The 23,058-nt window shown below is 39.3% G+C and overlaps 1 protein-coding gene across 4 annotated transcripts in view; it reads right to left on the minus strand.

Annotated features, from left to right (window-relative positions):
- The window catches only part of CPEB4 (cytoplasmic polyadenylation element binding protein 4), a 67,497-nt gene that overhangs the window by 18,623 nt on the left and 25,816 nt on the right, over nt 1–23,058 (minus strand). For 2 of the 4 annotated variants that reach the window (XM_043595699.1, XM_043595690.1), the window contains exon 3: nt 7,653–7,703. The exons of the other annotated variants lie outside the window; for them this stretch is intronic. In XM_043595699.1, coding sequence (XP_043451634.1) covers nt 7,653–7,703 — 51 coding nt within the window. The remainder of the gene's footprint in view (nt 1–7,652; nt 7,704–23,058) is intronic. 4 annotated transcript variants of the gene reach the window in all.

Genomic DNA, 23,058 nt, shown 5'->3' on the forward strand with positions numbered 1-23,058 from the left:
AAATGAGGTAGGGAAATTAATATAAACTTAGTGCCAAAAGATAAAAACAATGATATTCTAGAACACAGAAGAGAAGAATGTTTATTTCCACTTATTATTGCGCTGTTAATTATACATTATTTTTAATGCAGATTTTGACATGACAAAATAAAGTACACAGATCATTAAGTACAGAGTCCAATGAATTTTCCAGAACATGAATACACCTATGTAATCAGAACCCAGATATTAACAGAGTAGTAAATGGTGCCACTTCATCCTACATAGGAAAGATGTAACAAGCATCTTTTTCCCAACTATTTCAAATTATACTTGGCTTAAGATTATGATGATGGAATACTTGAAACACAGGTCTGCACCACTTTATTGAGGAAAACGTCAGATTTGAAATCTCATGATCATCAAATGTTACATATTATTTCATGCTTCTCAAACGTCCAAGGAAGTGGTGGGTAGAAAAAAAAAAAATCACTTAAATATGTATAAAGAAATCTACACTTTGGAAAATTCTAGCTAAGTTGGCTGAAATAAACTCTGCCCAGATTCTTCCTTTAATTTTCAAAGGGTACACTGTTAAAGATATTTGTAAAATGCATGTTATTATTACACACAAATCTTCTAGTCCCCATATGATTTAAAATGACTACTATTTATATGTTTACCTACTTTTATTATAATTTCTTAGTTTTCACTTATAAAGTCCTCAATAATTTCATGTTCAGTATTAACATGATTCAAGAATGCTCTAAATGGACTGGAAACATTGTAGCTATAAATTATTTTTAATGTTTTATTTATTTTTAAGACAGAGAGAGACAGAGCATGAGTGGGGATGGGGCAGAGAGAGAGGGAGACACAGAATCCGAAGCAGGCTCCAGGCTCTGAGCTGTCAGCACAGAGCCCGACCCGGGGCTCAAACTCATGAACCGCCAGATCCTGAAGAGCCAAAGTCGGATGCTTAACTGACTGAACAACCCAGGTGCCCCATAGCTATCAATTTTTATGATTTCTAGATGCCTGCTGTTATGAGATCTATTGATAAATACTTTCTCTCCAAAATGTCTCCACAGGATTGCTTACAAATGCCCTACATTCATCATTAAATTCCCTCTAGTAACATTCCAGTACTCTGGGATGCTAGATTTGCAAAGAAGGTGGAGATAGACTTTTCAGATCTTTTTTCTATAGATCATTATAAAAATGAAAATATTATTTGTTTCTTATAAAGTATCTTTTTCTCATTGTTTCTCATTTGTCAAACGTTTCTCGTTTCTTGTCAAAAAGAAACAAGTATCCATAACAGTGAAACAATCTTAAGAAGTAAATACCTAGCATGTAGCCATTTTAAGAGTGGCAAATATTCATGTGCTGGCATCTAAAGCTCTCTCAGAGAGTTTCCATGAGTTGCCTATGTGTGTACTGTATGGTTCATAACGTGTAAATTTAAAAAATAAAGAAAATACAAATAGGTATGTGGGAATTTGCATAAATCTTTTTTCTAAAAACCACAAGAACCTTCAGGGAGAAAAACTGGCATGGGGAAAGAAAGAAGGATCTCACTTCTTGTTTTATGCTTTTCTGTATTATTTACATCAATGAACTACATTACTATACTCACTCACAGATCGTTTTTGGTTTTCTTCTTGGTACTGACATTACAAACAAACAAATGATATATTAAAGAAAAGCAACTTTGTAAAGAAGAGGCTTTAGGCCATGAGGGATAAGCGATTACTACGTTTTAGGAGGCAACGAAAGACTGATCACACTCCGGCAACTCTGGCCTACCTCAGGCCTTTGGTCTACAACTCTCACTGCCCCCAAGCTGAGAAAACAGATAGCAATTCTATTTGGAAAAACAAGGGGAGAGGGCTCAGAATAAGAGATGTTATCGAACAACAGACTTTTCCAATAGGACTAAAAAAAAAGTATGTAGGGGAATTAGTCAAATTAGTAGTCATTTAAAAAGATATAAATCAAAGGCTGGAAGCTAAAAGAATGAAGATGGTAGAACCAAAAAGCAGGCAATCATCATAAAGACTGGGGCCTACAATTCAACAAAGAGGCAGAGAATCATCTTAAATCATTTTATAAATCTACCCCTAATGTAATGGACGCAGTGTCCCAAATTTTAAATCTACGTTTCACAGTTAGAATCTCCTATGCCACGTTGGCTTGTGTTTCCGCTAACTTGTTGGTATGATATTCAAAGATATGGATAAGATGAGACAAATACATTATGTGTGAAGAGCTATTTTAGAGAAGGGCAGAGGATGTGACTCCCGTTTCTCTATATCCCCAACCCTCAGTTTTTTATAAAAATGGAGAGCTGATTAGAGAATGACAAAAGATAGCCTATGTATATACCATGACCACGTAGTCAGATGTTCAGTAAATAGTAATTTTCTCCCTCCACAAAAGTAAACTCATGTGTCTATATTCTGAGGTTGGTCTTCAATAATTACTCTCGGCTTTTCATTACTATTCTAAGGCTAACAACCGCAGAGCACTTTAGAGTTTACAATGTTTTCATATTATCTTTTTCAGGAAGGCATCTTTCAACATGCTCCTTATTCTAGCAACTAGAACCATATTATATACATTTTCAGTAAGTGACTATAATCTACTTTTCTCCTGGGTAAATTATACCCTCTCTCTTTTCATAGATTTCTGTGTATGTCGCCACCCCCCCCCCCACCCCACCACCCTGCAACCCTTAAGCAAACAATCTTCCTCCTCTCATTCCAAAGAACTATAATTAAGAGTTGTTGTTCTATGCTAACCTTTAAAAGATCTCTTACGAATCTCCTATCTGGGACAAACAAATATTTTAATGGATGCTTCCAAGTAAAAGACATCCACAGAGAAAAGGAAATACATACATGAATCTGTTAAAACCTAATATATTTCGCTGTTATTCTATAACTTTCCCTGCCAGGAGTTCTATTTTTGAAGCAGTTAATCCTATGGGCTGAAGCAGCGGAATGGGAGGTTGGGAAAAAAAAGTGCCAAGCTCAGGGGCGCCTGGGTGGCTCAGTCGGTTAAGCGGCTGACTTCAGCTCAAGTCATGACCTCACAGTTCAGGAGGTCAAGCCCCGTCATCAGGCTCTGCGCTCTCAGCCTTGCCCGAACTCTCTTTCTCTCTCAAAAATAAATAAATACGCATTAAAAAAAAAAAAAAAAAAAAAAAGTACCAAGCACGAATACTTTTATACAGAGGTGGTGGTAGTTGTACGTTAGTCTTCTCAGGCAAAATAAATTCTCAAGATGGATAAAGGGAAAATTAATCTTTTAATCTGATGTCTGTCTCAAAGCTACACCAAGGAATCTGAGGAACCTGAGGATAGTCTGGTCTAAGCTCCTTTCTGACTTGGCTGAGAAACTGAGTCAGTTTCAGGCTTGCTTTTCATAACCATGAAATGGATGTTCTAAACTATATTCCTATTACATAAAACTTATTTGGAAAAGGTATCTGTTCTGGGATGAATTGTGTCCCCTTCTCAAAATTCCTATGCTAAAGTCCTAACCTCCAGGACCTCAGAATGGGACTATATTTGACAACAGGATCTTTACAGAGGTACTTAAGGTTAAATGAGGTCATTGAGGTAGGCCCGAATCCAAAATGACTGATGTCCTTATAAGAAGAAATTAGGACACCATTCATGCACAGAGGCAAAATCATGTGAACACAGAGAGAAGACAGCCATCTAGCCAAGGAGAGAGGCCTCAGAAGAAATCAACCCTCCTGGCACTTTGATCTTGAACTTCTAGCCTCCAAGACTCGAAGCTGGAGTTTATTTCTTCCGAGGAAAAAAATGTCTGTTTAAACCACCAGTCTGTGGTACTTGTTAAGGCGGCTCTAGCAAATGAATACAGCATCCAGAAAGTAGCTACGAAGTTTGGGGGTTTTATACACTTAAAACCCAAGGATTTCCCCTGTGAATGTCCCTTAAAAAAAAAGTCTCTACAACTGATAACGGCAATAAATTGAATAATTCCCCAGAATGTGCACTACAACATTCTTAGCATAGTTATCAATTATTATCTGTTGAATTATACTTGCAGTGTCTTTTAAAAGTCATGAGTGGTATATGAAGGTCACTGCATAGTATGAAAACTGATGATTGAGCATGGCCAAGGGGGAAAAAAGTAATTTGATCTACCAGATGAGTAAGCCCTTCTTACCTCTGTACATGCAAATCCCAACACTACTCCAATATAAACTCAATATAAACTGTTGAAGCTGGTAGACCACTCTGAACATTCTGAATCTTTTTTTCTTTTTATTTATTGAGGATTTAAACCCTACTTTTTTCCAAAAAAAAACCTCGGAGATTGCTTGAAAATTTCAAAACAAATTGTACGATAAAAATCATAGTCGAAATTCAGAGGTTCATGGGAGAAAGAGTAAACAATTCTTACACATTTTTCTCCGAACAAAAGAGAAATGTCTTTCCACTCAACAGTGGCTTGGAAGAAAAAAACTCTGAAAACACTGCGGGTTACACAAAGTCGAATAGCTACATAACCACTTTTATAAAGGTTTTAAAACATGAACAGATGATTTATGGTGGGCAGGGAAGGAAAGCTCCTATAGTTCCTTTAAGTCTTTTTTTTTTTTTAATTTTTTTTTTTCAACGTTTATTTATTTTTGGGACAGAGAGAGACAGAGCATGAACGGGGGAGGGGCAGAGAGAGAGGGAGACACAGAATCAGAAACAGGCTCCAGGCTCCGAGCCATCAGCCCAGAGCCCGACGCGGGGCTCGAACTCACGGAGCGCGAGATCGTGACCTGGCTGAAGTCGGACGCTTAACCGACTGCGCCACCCAGGCGCCCCTCCTTGAAGTCTTAAACTTAATGATGAATATATAGCAGCACAATGAACTAGGCTGTTATCTTCAGTGTTCAGAAAAGACTGCAAGGACATAAGACAGGAAGGGACTGTAATTCAAAATGAATACAGTAAGTTTCACATTATCTATTTTAATTTTGTTTAATGTTGATTCATTTTTCAGAAAGAGAGAGAGCATGAGAAGTGGGGGGAGGGCAGAGAGAGAGGGAGACACGGAATCCAAAGCAGGCTCCGGGCTCCGAACGGTCAGCCCAGAGCCCGACGCGGGGCTCGATCCCGCGGACCGCGAGATCACGACCTGAGCCGAAGTCGGATGCTTAACCGACTGAGCCACCCAGGCGCCCCTCTGTTAATAATCAGACAAAGAAAGCATGGTCAACTATAGACAATTCTTAGACTCCTCTTAATCCCTTGTTTTCTCCTTACAAATTTTTAGCATCTATTCCTAAGCATTCTAATTATTTTAATTTGACTGTGTGCCATGTATTATGCTAAGTGGTTTACATGCATTTCATCTTCATCTCAATTCTGTGAAATGGGTAGTATTTGTGAGTTTATCTTCATTAAGTGCAATTAATGCTTTACACTAGATTTCCAAAACATGAGCTAAATTGACAGCAAAGTTACTAAAAACGCAACACATGAATAAGAGTAATTTCTCTACAGAAGCAATCCACCATGGAAGATGCTTCATAAACCTGACTGAAGAGAACAGGCAATGCCCCCATCTCATCAAGGTGACTGAAAACTGCCTCAACGTCCCTCCGTCCCCACTTTGTTTCAATTCCAGGATTTTAAAGTAATCTGCTATAATCTGGATTTTGCTCCCGGGGAGGAAATGACCCTGTCGGCCAACTCCAGCATCCGGTCAACCTAGTTTTATTCCGTATTAAAAATGTATAAATTGGCATCTGGTCCTAGTTGGCTGGTGATTAAAAACTGACACTTGATCAAATCTGACAAAATCAAGTTCTAGGACCCTCTGAGATGAACACTAGATCTGAGACTACGGTAGTCATAACCCCACTCTGCGATCCTGCTTAAGGAACCGTAAGTTCTCCCTCTTTGACATCTCTTTGTTCTTTATCTTCCTGCCTTTCAGTTTGAGACCATATTAACCTCAGCCAGTATATCTAATACACAAAATTTCCATGAATGTAACAGCAAAAACCATAGAGTCTGTGGACCAGTAAAATGTCAGAATATAATTATTTGGGGGAGAAAGTTACCCTTATTTTTCTTTGCCAAGTAGGGGTCACAAAAACTAATCTATTCATTTAAAAAAAGGATATTAATGGCAGGGGGGAGGAGGAAATATAATATTAGACTCTAAAAATTTTGAAGTGAATTTAAGCTTTAAAGAAAACCCATGAGAGAGTCTCGCCTCAACAAAGATGGACCCCAGAGGCAAATGATCTAATTTAGCAACTGCATGAGGAAAGTGAGACAAAGAAGACTTGGCCACTTTGCCTAAGATCACACATCAATATCTCAAATCTTGGGTTCACGGCCATTTCCAGCACACAGACTCTGGAACTCGTTCACAAGAAAAGCAAAGATCCTGCTGTAATGGCAACCCCTTATATTATTCCCCCTCATCTCGATGTCATTATCACCACTGGGTTTGGTTTTCGGTCTACACACATTTACGCTGAAGTATTATATTTTGACATTATTTCTGGTAGCTGTAGCATGAAGAGTCTGATAATAAGTGAGGCTTTTATAAACTGTACGGTCTCCAGAGGATCTGACGCATCCCTCGCAATTCTCACCAATCAAATTTCTTTTCACTTTTCCTGACTCAACGATCCTATGTCCTTCAGAATACTGATTTCAAACATAAAAGCAGATCCAGTCACAAAAATAATTTGTAATCCTCCATTCGTGATATACCATGGACAAGGAGTACAAGGTGGTGTGTTGGTTTTCTGCTTGCTTGTTTGGTTTGATTTCGTTTTTGGAATGATGAGAATATGGCTATTTCGTCAGGGAATACTTCTTCGAGATGGTGGGCCTTAAACTTTGGCAGATAGAAGGCATTGTGAACACACAAATTTAAGATCCATATTCAATAGTGGATGAGTAGAAAAGAAGTCAATGTGTCTTTTGAATTCTACCCAATTAAACGATAGTAGAGCAAAACAGACACTTTTTGATTCTTTAATTCCTTCTAGGAGTAGATGCCCCTTCCTGGTGAAATTTAGTCTGTTTCAGCAAATGCGCATAAAAGAGAACTCGATAGTACAATGGGGTAATATTTAGAACCAGAACGGAGAATTTACCAAAGGCACTGCAAAGGCCAATAAAACTTCATCCTTCTTGTTCTCATTAGACAGCCAACAGTGAATGACCTTGTCCTTCACAATGTCAAGCCCTGTGGTCTCAGGCTGCTTTTTCTGGTTTCAGATCTCTGATTACCCTCCTTTCCCCCTGGAACATTTTTCTAACTACATGGAAATGGTTTTTTATGTTGACATTTCAAAGGTCACTCTACAGAATCGAAGGGTAGATTAAACCGTTCTTTACGTATCAGTATGTGATTCTCATGTATCCTGTCACCAATTTCAAGGCAGAGAATCAGTTGGTTCTCAAAGTTTAAAAAGTTCCTGCCACAATCAGGAGGAAACATAATTATTCATTATACAGCTAACAGATTAATAGCAACTTGCAATTATGATTACAGAACAAACTAATGTCATTTTTTTCCACCGGTCAAAGCATACCTACTATATTTTCTCATCTAGGACTAACTTGGTTCAGTTCTGTGAACTTCACTAGGGTAAATCAATTATCACTTACCATTAATAAGCAGAGAGCTATCGGATCCTGGATATGAATAGTTTAGACGACCTGAAGGTAAAAGAAGGCCGTTACTAAATTTATTTTTTTCATAGATGGTTTAAACGTATTTGTAACAAAGCTGAATGAATAGCTTTAATAGGTAAGGTATTTTAAAAAAGCTTTATTATGGGATAAAACTTTGCTGTGCTAATGAACACAATGAGTCAGAGGACATGTCAATCAGCATGTTCACAAACATCCAAAAAGGGCAAGTTTGAAAGTGGGAAAATAAAATATCCCTCATATTTAACTATTTGCTCTCTAATTTCCAAATTCCCACACAAAGTAATTTCCTTTATAACATTATGTTCTAACACAAACTCATCATGATAGTTTTTTTGCTCCATAAGTGTGAAAGTTTTCAGGTGTGCGGTTTTTTTGCGCGTTTTTAAAAGTACGTAAGTAGCAGGAAGATTTCTCTATATAATTCACAACAAAAGCCCAGGCTTATAACTACATGTACAGACACACTAGTAGGTTTAAATTCTCATTTGGGAGGAAATGCACAGAAGGTAAGCAAAACATATCACTGTACTTACATGTGACAGAAAATATCAAAGCCCAGAGCACAATGCCCAGAGCACAACAGGTGCTCAATAAATGCCGGGTTGGTTTACTTCTGATTTTGAGGTGATTCGAAATCTAGTTTTGAACCTACAGTGGACACCCAGGATGTCCATCAAAAGAGAAGTTGGGTTGGCACTAAAATTTTTGGAAGCCACAGCATCTTCTAAATTGGTAGCCACAAATAAAGGGAGGGAAACAGCAGTGGGGTGGATCTCTCCATTTATAAGGAATTACATTTCTGTTTTGGAGGAGTTTCTAAATATCTACACCACATAGTACCATGTACTACTTCTGGGTACACACCATACCCCTAGTTGTACACTGTAAATTATAAACATTATCGGGGCAACAGTTTTAAGTCTCCATATTCCACACGTTCATCTGCACCCGCCTTCCTAAGAATGGCGGAAAACCCTCTACAAGTCTAAAGAACGAATAGGAGAACGTGACTGTTAATTATCTACCATGGTCAGCACTTTGTAAAGCGGGGAATAGTGTGAGAATTTAAAACTGACTCCTAACTGCAGACATGTCATTAGGAAATAGCACACTACACTCTAATCCCACAGAATCACAGCAGACTCTCCGAAGGTATGGAAAAGTGGGTACGCAGAGGTTCTCGCACGCCTTAAGGCTGAGGCAAGCCTTCCAACATGCCAGGAGGCTCTATCTAGCTCCAGGAAACACTATGGGAACCAGAGCTAGTATGTGGTCCTATCGCTCCACCAGCCATATATTTACAACTCCTCAGAAAGGAACTTTAGGCCTCAACTATCTTTCGATTTCTCAAATTCTGCTTCTTTGAAATAGTCTCCAAAGAAACGACCTCATGCCATGAAAAAAGCAAACTGTGCTCTATTGCTAATAGCTTTAGTTAACCCATGTCCAAAACTTGGGAGTCTAATATGAGACAAAATCTGAACTTCGTAATTTTCCTATACGTTAAGGCCAAATACAAGGATTATTATTAAGTTGTTAATTATTTCACTTAAATTTCAGTTTGCTCCTAGTTAGACTGAAGCCAGGGATGGAAATAGGAAAGGAGGAGGTAAAAGTTAATTCTGATATTCAACTGCTTCATGAAAGTTGGCTCAATTATTTAACGCTAATATACACAGCCAAGTATCCAAGGCGGGCGAATTCCATCTAAACTGCTTTTAACTATAAGCCTGGATTGTATGATCTGTCACAAGCATTTTTTTTTTCTTTTTTTTTTTTTAAAGCAGAGACTGGTGATGCTGGAAAAAGAACATGACCTTAACTGTTAAAAAAGTTAGGGGCGGGTGAGTAGTGTTTCTGAATCAGTTAACTCAAAGTAGCAGCTGATTTTCTGTAATGGAACACATGTATAAATTTTATTGCTGCAAAAACCCTCTAGTAAATAAGAGAACTATGATACATACCATTTTCATTTACCATTTCATTTTTTAAGTGGATGTAAGTCAACACAGAAACAAAAGTATTTAACTATATTAATCGAAGTTAAAAGGAAATGTTTTACTTCTAAGAAGATATTCTCTTTTTTTTTTTTTTAATGCTAACATTCCAGGTGAAACCAGAACTGTTCCATATAAACTAAATGCCTCTTATCTGATGCCAAGAAGGGATAATCAACAATGAGAATCCAAAAAAGACAAATGACCAAACTGGCTGGCCCAGTTTACACAAACCAAGTTCCACCTTATCAGAAACTCACCTTTTGGGTATCTCTTTTAAGGAGAGAGAGATAAGAAGAATATTTCAACTTGACAGGCACAAAAATGTCCTTAACTCAGTTCTCAGAGTTTGCCTCAACACACAGCTTCTGAGGAGATCCTACCCTTTACCGCCAAGGTAGGTGACCTTTGACACCTTTCCTGCTCTTCGGACTTCTGAATGCAGTAACTCTACCCTTCAGCTAAGACAATAGGGCACTGAAGAATCAACAGCCAAGTTCATAGTTTAACTCTGAAAGTGATACTTGTTTTTAATTTTCTAACCTGGTCTTGTGATATGAGTCCTGTCAAGCTGGAATCAATTTTGGCCTCCAGGTAACAAATACACCTGTGACATTTTGTGAACCAATCAGTAATGTTTTCTACTTCAATTCAGAAACTATACGCAATGATATTTTTTTTCAAAAAACTTTTTTTTAAAACTTCATAATGCTTCCTTAACCTGACTGCCCTACCCTTCTGTAAATTCTTTCTACAATTAAAATATCTAGAGTCATCCATTGATGACATCCATTATGGATGACACGTATCACTTCCTTTCTGGAAATCTTCCATAAACTCTCATTTTAAGTGCCATGGGACATTCAAGTCTTCCATAAGCCTTTTCACTCTCCTTGTACACCCTTCATTTCTGTGCTAATATTCCCTCTGTTCTACGGATGCCAATTTTTACAGACATTTCTGCGGTTTCTATTCCACAGCTAGATCACTGACAATCCCTTCTTTTGTCTGACAGTACTCTCTTCCTTGGTTCCCAGGGGAGGGGATTTTTCAAATCTTTTCTTTTTTCTCTCTCTTCAGATTCACCCTTTTCCAGTGCAACCTTCCCCAAAAGGCAACCCCCTTTCTAGATTAACTCACTAAGTTTTATTTCTAACTATGTTGCAACAGCCAACCTTGTTAGGTAATCATCTAAATTTCTTTTTTTTTTATCTCTTTATCATAATAGCCCCCTTTAAGAATTAGACTTTTACCTAGGTACCTTGAGTTTCCTGTTTGAGTACCAGGTAAGCAGTCAATGAGTTCATTCCACTGAAATTAAAATACCAGCATTTTACAAATGAATAAAGTGAAGTAGAACAAAAATAAATGAGCTATCTGAATATGAATATAATCCAGTGTTTGTGGGTTTTGTTTGGTTGGTTTTTTGATAACTCATCTATCTATAAATATAACCCAGGTTTTGGCACATTTAGAATTGAATTTCTCAAGGGAGAAGGAGGACACTGGGATTTCAGGCAAAGTGAACCTACTGGATAAAATTCAATCTTGGAAGGCTCTTAGTATTGATTATGTTATGAATATATAGAAATACTGCCTGGCTAGCCATCCTAATCTTAAGGGAGATTATGACAGAAAAATAGTAGTCCCTGGAGACCAGCTGGGGCATTTGGAGCCAGGAGCCCGGCATACATCATGCAGAAGGCAGAGACTATATTTGGTGCTATGACTCAACCTAGCCAAATACAGGCAACTGATACAGTGTGAGACTCTGGGGAACTACACTACCAAATTCTACAGCTCGGAAAAGATCTGTACCCCAGCTAGCCAATTTTATGCCAGGCATTTGCAAGTTGCAGAACCAATATTTACCAACCAGAATAAGAACAGCTGATGGGGGGGTGGGGGGGGGGGGGCAGAAGTACCCAAAAGAACACTATGTACTATTATACTAAGACGAAAACTAAAGTAACCTCGTCAATGAGATGAAAGGAGGAAGGACTAGAAGGAGATACTCTGATACATTAGAGTATATATATGTATGCATTACTTTCAAAATTAGAGAAAAAGTTATTTTCTAAAACATTACCCAGATATTACTGCTACTGATGATTCGGCAGGAAATGATATAATAAACGCTACTGTTTCAAACACAGAAATATACATATACAAACACCGAAAAATGTCAAATGTTCCATAGTGCTATTCGATTTCATGCCACAACCTTCTTTTTCAGTCATGCCAGCATTGTCGGTGACGTGTGTAGGCTAAGGAACGATAATACGGGATAACTGCAAGGTTGCCCAAAATACAGCCATGCAGTCCTATATAAAGTAACGAGTGATGTAAAAGTCTGAGTTTTTTTGATTGACTCACCCTACAAAAACCTGGACACTCCAAGGAAAAGAGAAGGGTTTTCAGTGGACACCATTAAAATTTTCTAACAGGAAAAGGATAAGTATATAGGCTTAGGCCCATTTCTAAGGCAGAGTAAAGATTTATACACAGTACCAACATACATACATACATATACACTTGTTTCACTGCAGTGTCCCTGCTAATTTTCTTTAGCTCACATTTAAGCAAGTCAAAGCTATACTGCCACCGATGAGTTTTTAAAGGTGTTGTTGCTCTCTACCTGCCTTTCTGCATCTGCGGTTTTTACCAACACTGCCTGAGACTTGCAGCAAGATGGCGCTGTGGGGACCTAGACAACACAGAGCGAGGCTCAAAGAGATGTACAAAAAATTCAGTTTCTGAATACCAAATTTATACTTAGACAGATGCAGAACACATATCAATAGGAACTATTGTAAAATGTGTTCAATGTGTTCTATCACTTAATCGTGTAATTATTTTTTTTTTAATTTTTTTTTCAACGTTTTTATTTATTTTTGGGACAGAGAGAGACAGAGCATGAACGGGGGAGGGGCAGAGAGAGAGGGAGACACAGAATCGGAAACAGGCTCCAGGCTCTGAGCCATCAGCCCAGAGCCTGAAACGGGGCTCGAACTCCCGGAGCGCGAGATCGTGACCTGGCTGAAGTCGGACGCGTAACTGACTGCGCCACCCAGGCGCCCCAGTGTAATTATTTTTACTAATGCATTCCACTGACCTTATTCTACCCCCTAACCTATCTGTGATACCACCAGCCTCCAGTAAAGATGTCTCCATGCGAAATCACAAAGGAGGAACTGGCTGGGACTGACATCAGCTGGCGAGTCTTGCCCCTCACCCATCCAAAGAGACATTTAAATCACACGCAGACACGCTTCACGCTAAACAAAACCCTTCTCTGAGAAAGAGCTGGCTTTCACTTTAAAACCCAGGGCTTACTAAAAATTCTTGACTTCTCTTGCCTATCTCCCCAGGTTCATCTTTCCACACTGCCATTTCCCTTCCCCCATTAGCTAGTCCAGAACTACTGGCCCATTAACTTTTACTTCCGGGTTCCACCCTCTGTCTGGAATGCCCTCCTCTCTCTACTCCCAATGTCTCACCACTCAAGCCACCACCCTTCTGCCCAGGTAGCTTCTCATCCTATGGGAAGTCCTCCCTGCCTGCCCAAACCACTGGCTCTCTGGTTCAGACAACCTCATGCACTCCGTACAACACCCTTTACACGATACTTGAATTACCTATCCCTAAACTCCCTCTTTCTCTAAGGCAACAAAATCTTTCAGGACACATTTGGAGGTCTTGGCTCCCAGAGCTTCGAGCAAAGATGCTCCATAAATAGCTGAAGCAAATGAAGCAAAGCCAGCAATTGGTGGTCTCTCTGCCCCGGAACATGCAGTAGAAAGGGTAGAGAGGCAGAGCAATTCCCGTCTTGTGAGCTAGGTCGAATTACGTAGCCTTTATGAGCCTCGGTAAAACAAGTATTTCCATTTACTTTGCAAGGCTGTTGTTGAGAAATTCATGACACAATTTTTGCAGAATGCTCAGAAAAGTCCCCGGTACGGAAGAGGTGCTCTATTAACATTAAATCTTTTGCCCTCCGAGACCACAAGCCAGAGATAACCAACAATCTTCCACTTATGAAAGAAAGAGGAAGGATTTGTTTTAGCCAAATAAGATCCAAACTGAAAACTTGGAGAAGGGAGTGGCCATCTGGGGGATTTTTCAGCTTCAGAGAGAGGAGAGCTTGCTGGTGTTCTTGGTTACAAACGGATGTGATTCTTTGGGGGAGTGAAGGGGGAAAAACATCAAACTCCTTACCTTTATAATAGCCAAATTGGCCAAGTAGCAGAAGTGTTTTAGGAAATGAAAACTGAAAATTCAACTGAAAAATGTTCCTTATAAAAGGAGGTCTTCCTTTTGTACCAATGCCTCAAATTTATTTTTCAATTGTGGTAAGAGATTGTAATAGTGGCCAAACAATAACATTTATCCGTAAGACAGGGAAAGTCAAGGGGTAAGTTTCCATAGATTATAGATTTCCTATAAAAAAGAAGGATGGCTTTGACTGGAACTCAGGGCAGGTACAAAGTTGCAAGACCTAACAAAAAGCAACTAAGAATTTCAGGCAGAAGGGGATGTCTAGAGAGAAACTAGCAAACAGCTGACCCAATTAAGGAATTCAAAAGATTTCCTACTGCCAGTAAACCAACAACAAGCCGGCAAGCAGGAAGGCTATTTTTATCCCTGCCAGAGGCCTTCTGACTCTGGATGCTACATTTAGAGGACAGAGCAACAAGATAACTTGCCTTAAGAGGATGTTATGATACCAGTGATTAATAGCAATTTTTAAAGCTTAAAAAACTAGGCATAGTTTTTGTCCAAATTTGAATGAACAAAAGCCAGTTTGAAAAACAAAAACAAAAAGATAATATAATGGAAAGAAAAGTGGAAAAACAGACCAACGGGTAGTAAAGTTTTAAGTAATCCAGAAAAAAGCCAAGGCAGTAAATTGAAATTCTCCTATCTTGGCAAAAGTTTGATTAAAAAAGGCATGTGTTACAAGAGACACATTTTAAAAGAACCAGCGAATAAACGAAGAATTAGCGATCTGACCCCAAGGTACAAATGATTTTGAGACACGGCTCTCTGTACTGACATGAACATAAAAGATCAAGACAAACTTATGAAATCTCTAGATGCCAGAAGCCAAGTTGCTTGCAAACGATTGAGAACTTAGAGAAGAGTGATAAACTGCTCCTGAAACTGATTACTGAAGTCCAACCCCCAAAAAGCAATCGGCAGAGTCATTAACTGGCTTTCTGCATACATACCTATCCTCAATTCTAATCACTTATTTTTAAAAAAAATTTTTTTTAACGTTTATTTATTTTTGAGACAGAGAGAGACACAGCATGAACGGGGGAGGGATAGAGAGAGAGGGAGACACAGAGTCGGGAGCAAGCTCCAGGCTCTGAGCCATCAGCCCAGAGACCGACGCGGGGCTCGAACTTGCGGACCACGAGATCGTGACCTGAGCCGAAGTCGGACGCTTAACCGACTGAGCCACCCAGGCGCCCCATCTAATCACTTATTTAATATAAAGTCTGATGACTTTATTGAACCTTAATGAAGAATGCACTTGAATTTCACACCTGATGTAATTTCACCTTTTGTGGTTTCTCAGAAGGCCCAGTTTTTATTTTCTCCTATCGATATTTAAGGCACTGAGGCTTCCTCTGCCTTACTAGCCTTCAAAACTAAATAACAAACAAGCTATTATTCCAAGATATCTGCTAATTATTTGAAGGATAAGATGCATGAGGCTAGGAGTCTTTGCTTTTATTCCCTGATATATCCCAACAGCCTAAAATAGTGCCTGGCACATGGCTGATTCTTGATATGTATTTGTTGTATGAATGGCCTCCCACAGCTTTAGATTTTATATCCAAAGTGGTTCACAAAGTGAGAGAAGATGACCGTGGGGCAAGACAGCAGTGTATTTGAATCACTTGGAGAATACGCATGCTTCAGTCTCATGACAGACCTGGTGAATCAGAATCAGGGAAAATAAGCCACCTTGGAAACGTTCTCTCAGCGATCCTATTTTGACCTCTACCCTCAATAATGTAACCTTCCGTAAGCAACCAGCAGATTTGAGATCTGAATCTTTTACAGTACATTACGATAAAATGCAGATCTTCAATTCTGACCCAGTGTCCTAAGTCAAAATTAAGAAACGTTAACGCCTATTCTCTGTCTAAAGCATACTAAAAAAAAAAAAGAAGAAGAAGAAAAAAAACGTTCAGGCTCTTATGTTTTCCTCTTAAATGCCACATAATAAACACCCAAGCTACTAAACCAGGAACCAGGAGCTCTGTGTTCCTTTCTAGGTACCAGTTAGTTGAGTGATGGATGAGTGACTCTTCCAGAAGCTGTTGTGTCTCTCTGAACTTCAACTTCTTCAACTGTAAAATGGAGATCACAAAACTCACATAAAAGGTTATGGTAAGGATTTAAGTTACACAAATCCCAGAAGGGGCACAGAGTGAAAGTCAGAGAAACAGTATCAGAAGGATGAGCTCTTCCACTTGGAAGTGGTTGTTAACACTGCTTGCTACACAGAACGTCCAGGTCTATCTCAAAAAAGAAAACCGTAGACTGGCATCAAATGTGTCCTCTGATCTACTACTACCTGGTGCATAGAGTGTGCTCAAATATTTGTGGAACTGGAATATAAGCAGGAGCTCAAACCGTGGGCCTTAAAGAAGGCTGTCTCCCCCTGCTATCAGGGGCTGCCATGCTACCCAACCCCAGAGCGCGTGTGCCCCTTGTCGCAGGGCTCCCCCGGACCCTAGCACTGCGCCAGACGTAGGCTAAACAGCCCACGCTCCTAGCCCTGCCTCAAAGGGCAAAAAGATGGTTTCAGACGTCAGAGACAAAGTCCCAAAGTGCTATTTTGGTGGAGCTAATAATCTAGGGTAAGGCAAGTTCGGCTCCTCATTCCTCTATGTCTCCATCCTCACCATCTCCTGTATTAAATTCCTCCTTATGCTACGCTCTTTTTGGTAACGGGGTACATTCCAACGGCAGTTTAAAGAAGAACAATTAGGGGCGCCTGGGTGGCTCAGTCGGTTAAGCGGCCGACTTCAGCTCAGGTCATGATCTCCGGGTTTGTGAGTTCGAGCCCCGCGTCGGGCTCTGCGCTGACAGCTCGGAGCCTGGAGCCTGCTTCGGATTCTGTGCCTCCCCTCTCTCTCTGCCCCTCCCCTGCTCACACACTGTCTCTGTCTCTCTCAAAAATAAACATTAAAAAAATATTAAAAAAAAAAAGTTTCGGAGAGCCTCCCCACCACACTAACAAATGAGACCCCCAACCCCCGCTCCCATGAATACTACCGGTAAAACAACAACAAACCACCTTAACAACAGAAGGCTACTATGAATTTAGCAACACCTTGAAATGTATTTTAATTACATTACATCAGCATCCACATGCTTCTGAAAGACAATCCTGCATATGTAAATGATATATCTATCACCTAACTGGAATGCTTAGTCCTAATGGGTTCATAGGGGCCCCCTCAAATAATTCTCATGGTTCAAGAGGCCCATGGTCCACAAATGGAGAACAAAAACATTCCATGACGCCAAGTTTAAACAAAGGCTTCCTAAACATAATATTTTTAGGCCTATCTCAAAAAGAAAAGATGCAGTCTAAAAACAAAGCCTTCATTCAGCTGACTACATTTATTTGATTCCTGGTATACCCTTTCTACAACTAATCAGTATAAAATACTGCCACGCCCAAACCCACACGAAACCCATTCGCTACTTTTCGTCATTAAACTACGAAACTCTGCAATTTTGTCACTTAGGAACACCACGTCAGAGAGACTTGGTGGAATTGCTAACAGTAGTTTAAAGGTCATGGTGTTCAATCCTTCCATTCCCAGGGGAGGAAACCAAAATCTAGAGAGAACTGATGGACCGAAGGCCTTATTACTGCTAATGGCAGAGCCAGGTTGGAGCACGATCCTAAATGCTTCTCTTTTCACTCCTCACAATTTGGGAAAGTCGGTTAGAAGGCAACAACCACTGATCATTTACAACAAAGAGATGGAGTGGCTAATTTAAATACCCGTATTTAATGAACCATACTAGGCATTTATTATTTGGAATATTAGGGCCAGTAGAAGTTAGATTTTTTTGTTTTAAGTTCTTTATACTTCAATTAATCACGACTGCTCTTCAGAATTGAGATTTGCACTTATTGTGGGTTTCTTGAGAATGAAAAAAGGGTCCTCTAATTGGTTGATTCCTCCTTCTCTTTCCCGATGTATAGCAACTGGCATCAGCCCAACTGGATTCCAAAGAGATTATGGAACTGCTTTCCCTTCAGAGTTCCACTAACGTTCTTAATTGACTGGTTACCAGGTAATACCCAGAATAAAACAAAGCCTTGCTTTTAGACCAGAGCGCACTGGCCGTGGGACTGAATTCAGAATCAGTCAATTAGACAAAATAATGAAGCCCAGAGGCAGCCTGGCCATCTCAATACCTGATTCAAAGAGTAGCAACTAGTTCAAAATTAGTTAAAAAGTACTCCTTTTGCAAACTTTTAGCCGCTGAACAACAACAGACCCTCTCTTGTGAGAGTTTTCTCTCTTTTCCATCCTGTAACTTTAGTAGTGAGGATAGTGGCAACGTGAGGGGGAAAAAATAAGGAGCTGTGGGGTAGAGAAATTCACCGTACCGGGTATATATATATATAGGTGCTAAATGAATCACCTGCATCCACTAGTCATGTGGAAATTCCATGCCTGTCAAGGAAGAAATAATTTTGTGGCACAACTGTGCAACTGATCTGTCCTTCCTGTCACTGAACTGAACGCAAAGAGAATCTTGGATATTTTTATGACAGCTCCAAGTTGGCAAATAACATATTCAAGGATTATAGATCACAGGGTCAAGGAAAAGTCTTAAGATCTTTGCAGACTACTCCCTACTGTATTACCCCATTATCAAAAGACTTTTCCGTTATGTAGCTATTAGTATTCAGGGCTGGTTTACTACCTGTCACGAAATAAGAGAGCAAGTCCCCTCTCCGGAGAATTTTAGAATATAGAAGGGAGACCAAAAGTACTAAGTGACACTACCAAAAGGTGCACATATACTATTATTTATTTGGAGGCAGGGCATGAACAAAATGGATCTCTATAAATATTCTGGACTTCCTTCTACTATTTTTCTAGTGTAGGAAGCTCCCTAATATGTAACGCTGGCAAACTGTTGACAAAGTCTGAAGACTTTACTGCTTAAATATCGTTCTGATTTCATTTCTGAACGAAAAATAATATTATTGCCTGTCCATAAGGCAATACCTATACTTACTAAGTTGTACACAACACTGAAAGGGTAAAACACTGCAGAAAAGCACTTGTTAATTCGCTACCTGACTGCTGCCTTTTTTTCCCAAGTTACTATTTTCTTGTTATTTCTAAGTGTTAACTGTCACGTGTAGTTGATTCCATCACCAGTCCCTGATCTGAACGTACATCCAACAAAATTAAGCCACAACAGCCATAAAATATGGGAGTCTTAACACAATTGTAAAGGGGGGGGAAAGGTTACGAAGTTAAAAGCTTCTTTTAAAGAAATGTTTCGGATCTTTAACCTTCTATAAACAGTTCACTCTCACCCCCCTCCCACCCCCCATGCCCCTTTACCCTCACCTCTCACGCAGGTAAAATCAGGAGTTTAACAATGTTTTCAGAGGATCACTGAATTTTCATGGACTCAAAATAAGATTCTTTGTGCTCCATGCTCAGGATTAAGAGGACTGCTTAAGTAATTCTGGGCCCACATCATGGATGACATAAGACAAACTCCCCCTTTGTGACAACTGCTTACACGAGTTTCAGAACAAATAAAAACAAAAGTCAATATTCTATCACAAATGTGTGGAGGGTACAGGGCAAAGAATCTACTTACCACGACATGTTACGTTAATAAACTGGGCAGAGGAGGGTCTGGACACAGCGCAAGGAGTGTTTACTATGGACAGAGCGGGTTTCAGTTCAGAGGCTGAAGGTCCAATGCTCTGTTCATACACATCACATTTTGTTCTCCCAGCCATCCCCACCACTCCCCACCCCCCCCTTCCGAAAACAAAATAAATAAACAAAACCAAAAACAAAAGCAATCCCCAATCTGAAAAAGTGAAGCCGTGCTGGTCAAAATCCACACCTTTGTAAGCTCTGCCTACACAGTGCTTGAGGAATCCAACAGATCCTGACCGGTGGTAAACCAGAGAGCGGACAGTGGTTCACAATTAAGAATATACCCTGCGTCGGTGATACAAAGGAAATCATGCCCCGCTACTTTGTCCTCTCCTGGCTCACAAAAGAAGTTACCTCAACACAGAAGCCCAGGTCCCATCCTGCGGCACCGCTAAGCCAAGCAAAAGAGAAGGAGTGTTGAGGATGTTCCATTTCAGCGGTCATAAAAGGGAGAGGGCGAAAGGAGAGGAAACCGCTTCTTTCATTTCTAAACAGCCACACACACAGTTCACTGCAGTCGAGTTTAAATTGTATTTTTTGCTGTGTACTTAACTCTATTACTCACGAAGCTTCTAGAAGCAAGGCCACGTTCTTCTCTCTGGAGGCCTTAGCCACTCCCCTGCCATGCCGCTCTGAGTTAAGTTGGTATCATCCAAACAGAGCAAGAAGGAACCAGCCGAGTTCAGGAAGGATCCCGCCCGACTTTCAGAGCCACTGCCTGGTGGACTCTGAATCTTCAAGATATTTAAAGATGCCCCCAATTCACCAGAAGACATCTGACGCCAAGTAACAGTCATTTACTTGGAAGGTGAAATTTGATTAAGAATCATGAGCAAAATTAGCTGGTTTGCACTATCCGTTTCTTTATGGTACTTTGTATCACGCTCTGTTAAATCTCCCTTAAAGGAAAATGTTCATCTTGTCCTTTACAAAAGCGATGGAGGCGTGGGGTGCAGAATTGCCACAGGCAAACTGATTCAACTGGGAAAAGGTTAAATACTACAAGAAATGATATCCCCTCACTACCATTTGGAATAAGTCATTTTAACATTACAGCAGCGGAACTTCTTTTAGTCAGAGCTCCTTTCTTTTTTATAATTTTATTCACTCCAAAATCCAATTTTATAACAATGATATTAAATGTAGTCCTATTTTCAACAACTCTCATAAAAAGTTTTTGGAGCTATCTCAAGTATACATAAAGTCACTCTGCAGTATATGTTCTAAAACATCTGTATCAGTTTGCAACATCTGTTCTTTAAACTACGGAATTAGATGGCTGCAATTTGGAATATAGGATTATTAAAAGAATTGGGTATCAAAGAAAAATGTAAGGCTTCCTGGCTCTTTTTTATGGTATCTATTTTTAAGTAGCACTAACTTTATCCTCCCCCCTACTGTAAGGAATTTAAATTATCCCAAAGGTCATTCTCTTACAGCGACATAAAAAACTTATGCAAAATAAATGAAACAGGCTTTGTGTACTCAACTTTCAACAGAGTTTCATGATTTTCTTCTAGAGAGATCATTATAAATTCTTTTGCTTAGCAACAAAGAAATGAGGCACAGATGGAATCATCACTTGCCTACTCATTTAAGCATTTGTTTCAAACAAATCCACAGCAATGAAAAATAGTGGGGGGGGGGGGGAAGGGCCCCCAGATTTAATGTGTAATAGAGAAAGAAAAACGTATATCAAAAATATTTTAAAACGCAAGGTCACAATACCTTCGGCAGCCGGGAATTGAATACATCGCGTTTTTGGAGCAGATCCAGCTCTCAAAATAAATTCTTATTAAATGAATGCATGAAGCAAGTGTGGCAGTAATGTCTAAGTGTGTAACATACTCCCACTGCTTACTCTACATATGCAATAGATTTCTTGGGCACCACGGGATATGTAAAAAAAAATGGCACTTGAAACAACGTGCACTTCTGAATGCAATCCTTATTGCTTACATTCAAGTCAAGCATTTAAGATGCCTGAAACTCACTGGGTGGATACTTTTAGTCCCTCTTCCAAAAATGAAAGCAAGATACATTCTGTAACAATATAAAGACAAGAAGATTCCAATTTCACAATATTCTGAGGAAAAAAGAGGATGATGTTCTGACTCATAATTTAGTTAGTTGATACCTGAAGAACTATAATGTTTTGACAATTTACAGATTTGCCTTTATTCTCGCAATAATTTTGCTGTCTCATTTGGCTTTCTAGTGAAATGAAGCAAACTATATACTAAGTTGCTTCCATATACAGGATTTAAAATACTCAGCCACTATTATGAAACTGTGGATTGTTTTACTCCATCTGACATCTGATAATTTTCAAGTACTATTTCTCTCTCTTTATTCCAGTGCGGCCTCCCTCTGCTTCCTCTCCCTAACAGCTACTTTTTGGTTTACATCTATACTCTTTCATTCCCTTCCCAGACAGAAAAGGAAAAAAAAAAAAAAAAAAAAGGCTCCTTAATCGTCAGAGGTCTTTCCTACCATACACTGAATATAATACCATTTTGTGAATCTTTTATTTCACTGTGTCCAGCCCATGCTTCAGAAGGCTGAAAACAGATGTGCTCGCATGTGGTTTTAATATATTTCACGCTACTCCATTTCTAAACAGTAAGTACCAATTTCACAGGCAAGAAAAAACACAAATAACAGTAAGATAGAATATCCCCCCCAAATGATCAGCTGACCACCTACAACAGTAAAAGATTCTTCTGTCCAGGTGAAGAAAATACTTGATAAGCCTAATAATTCTGTGGCAATGAGCAACCTGCCACTGGGAGATCAAAATTCAAAATCTGTCAATGGCTCACGCTCTTAGCTTACGAGACTGGGTGTGCAATAAAGAAAATGAAATCGGTCTCTGGGGAAAGGCTTCTACGGACTATTACCGGCATTGGTTATGGAGAATGCAATATATAATTTCGTGGATAAAAATAACATACAGACATGCCAGCTGATCAGAGAAAGGACAAGGAGATAAGGTAGAGGCAAGACCCTTTTCCTCCCAAAGAGCTAATTCTCTGTCCATGAAGAAAATGACAGTAGCCTTAATATTCTTGGAGAAACTACTTCAACTGTAAACAAAACTAATACAAATTATGAAATGAAGGCCAGGTCCTCCTTTTGCACATTTGTTAAAAATGTTAAAAAAAATTTTAAAAAGATGAAAGGTTTTCAACAAGCCAGTTGGAATCAACAACACGTTCATAAAGATACTCAAAAGCTGTATTTGAAGGTTCCTAGGCCTATGAAGCATTTTGTCTGTTGACTGCAAAATTAAGTTTTAAACCACACTACATTAAAGGAGATTTTTTTTCCCCAAAAGGAAAAGCAAAATTTCGTTTCCTAAGTTGTTTTTTTTTTTAATTTAGATGAATAATATAGCCATAT

The sequence above is a fragment of the Prionailurus bengalensis genome, chromosome A1 (assembly GCF_016509475.1).
Source record: "Prionailurus bengalensis isolate Pbe53 chromosome A1, Fcat_Pben_1.1_paternal_pri, whole genome shotgun sequence".
NCBI lineage: Eukaryota > Metazoa > Chordata > Mammalia > Carnivora > Felidae > Prionailurus > Prionailurus bengalensis.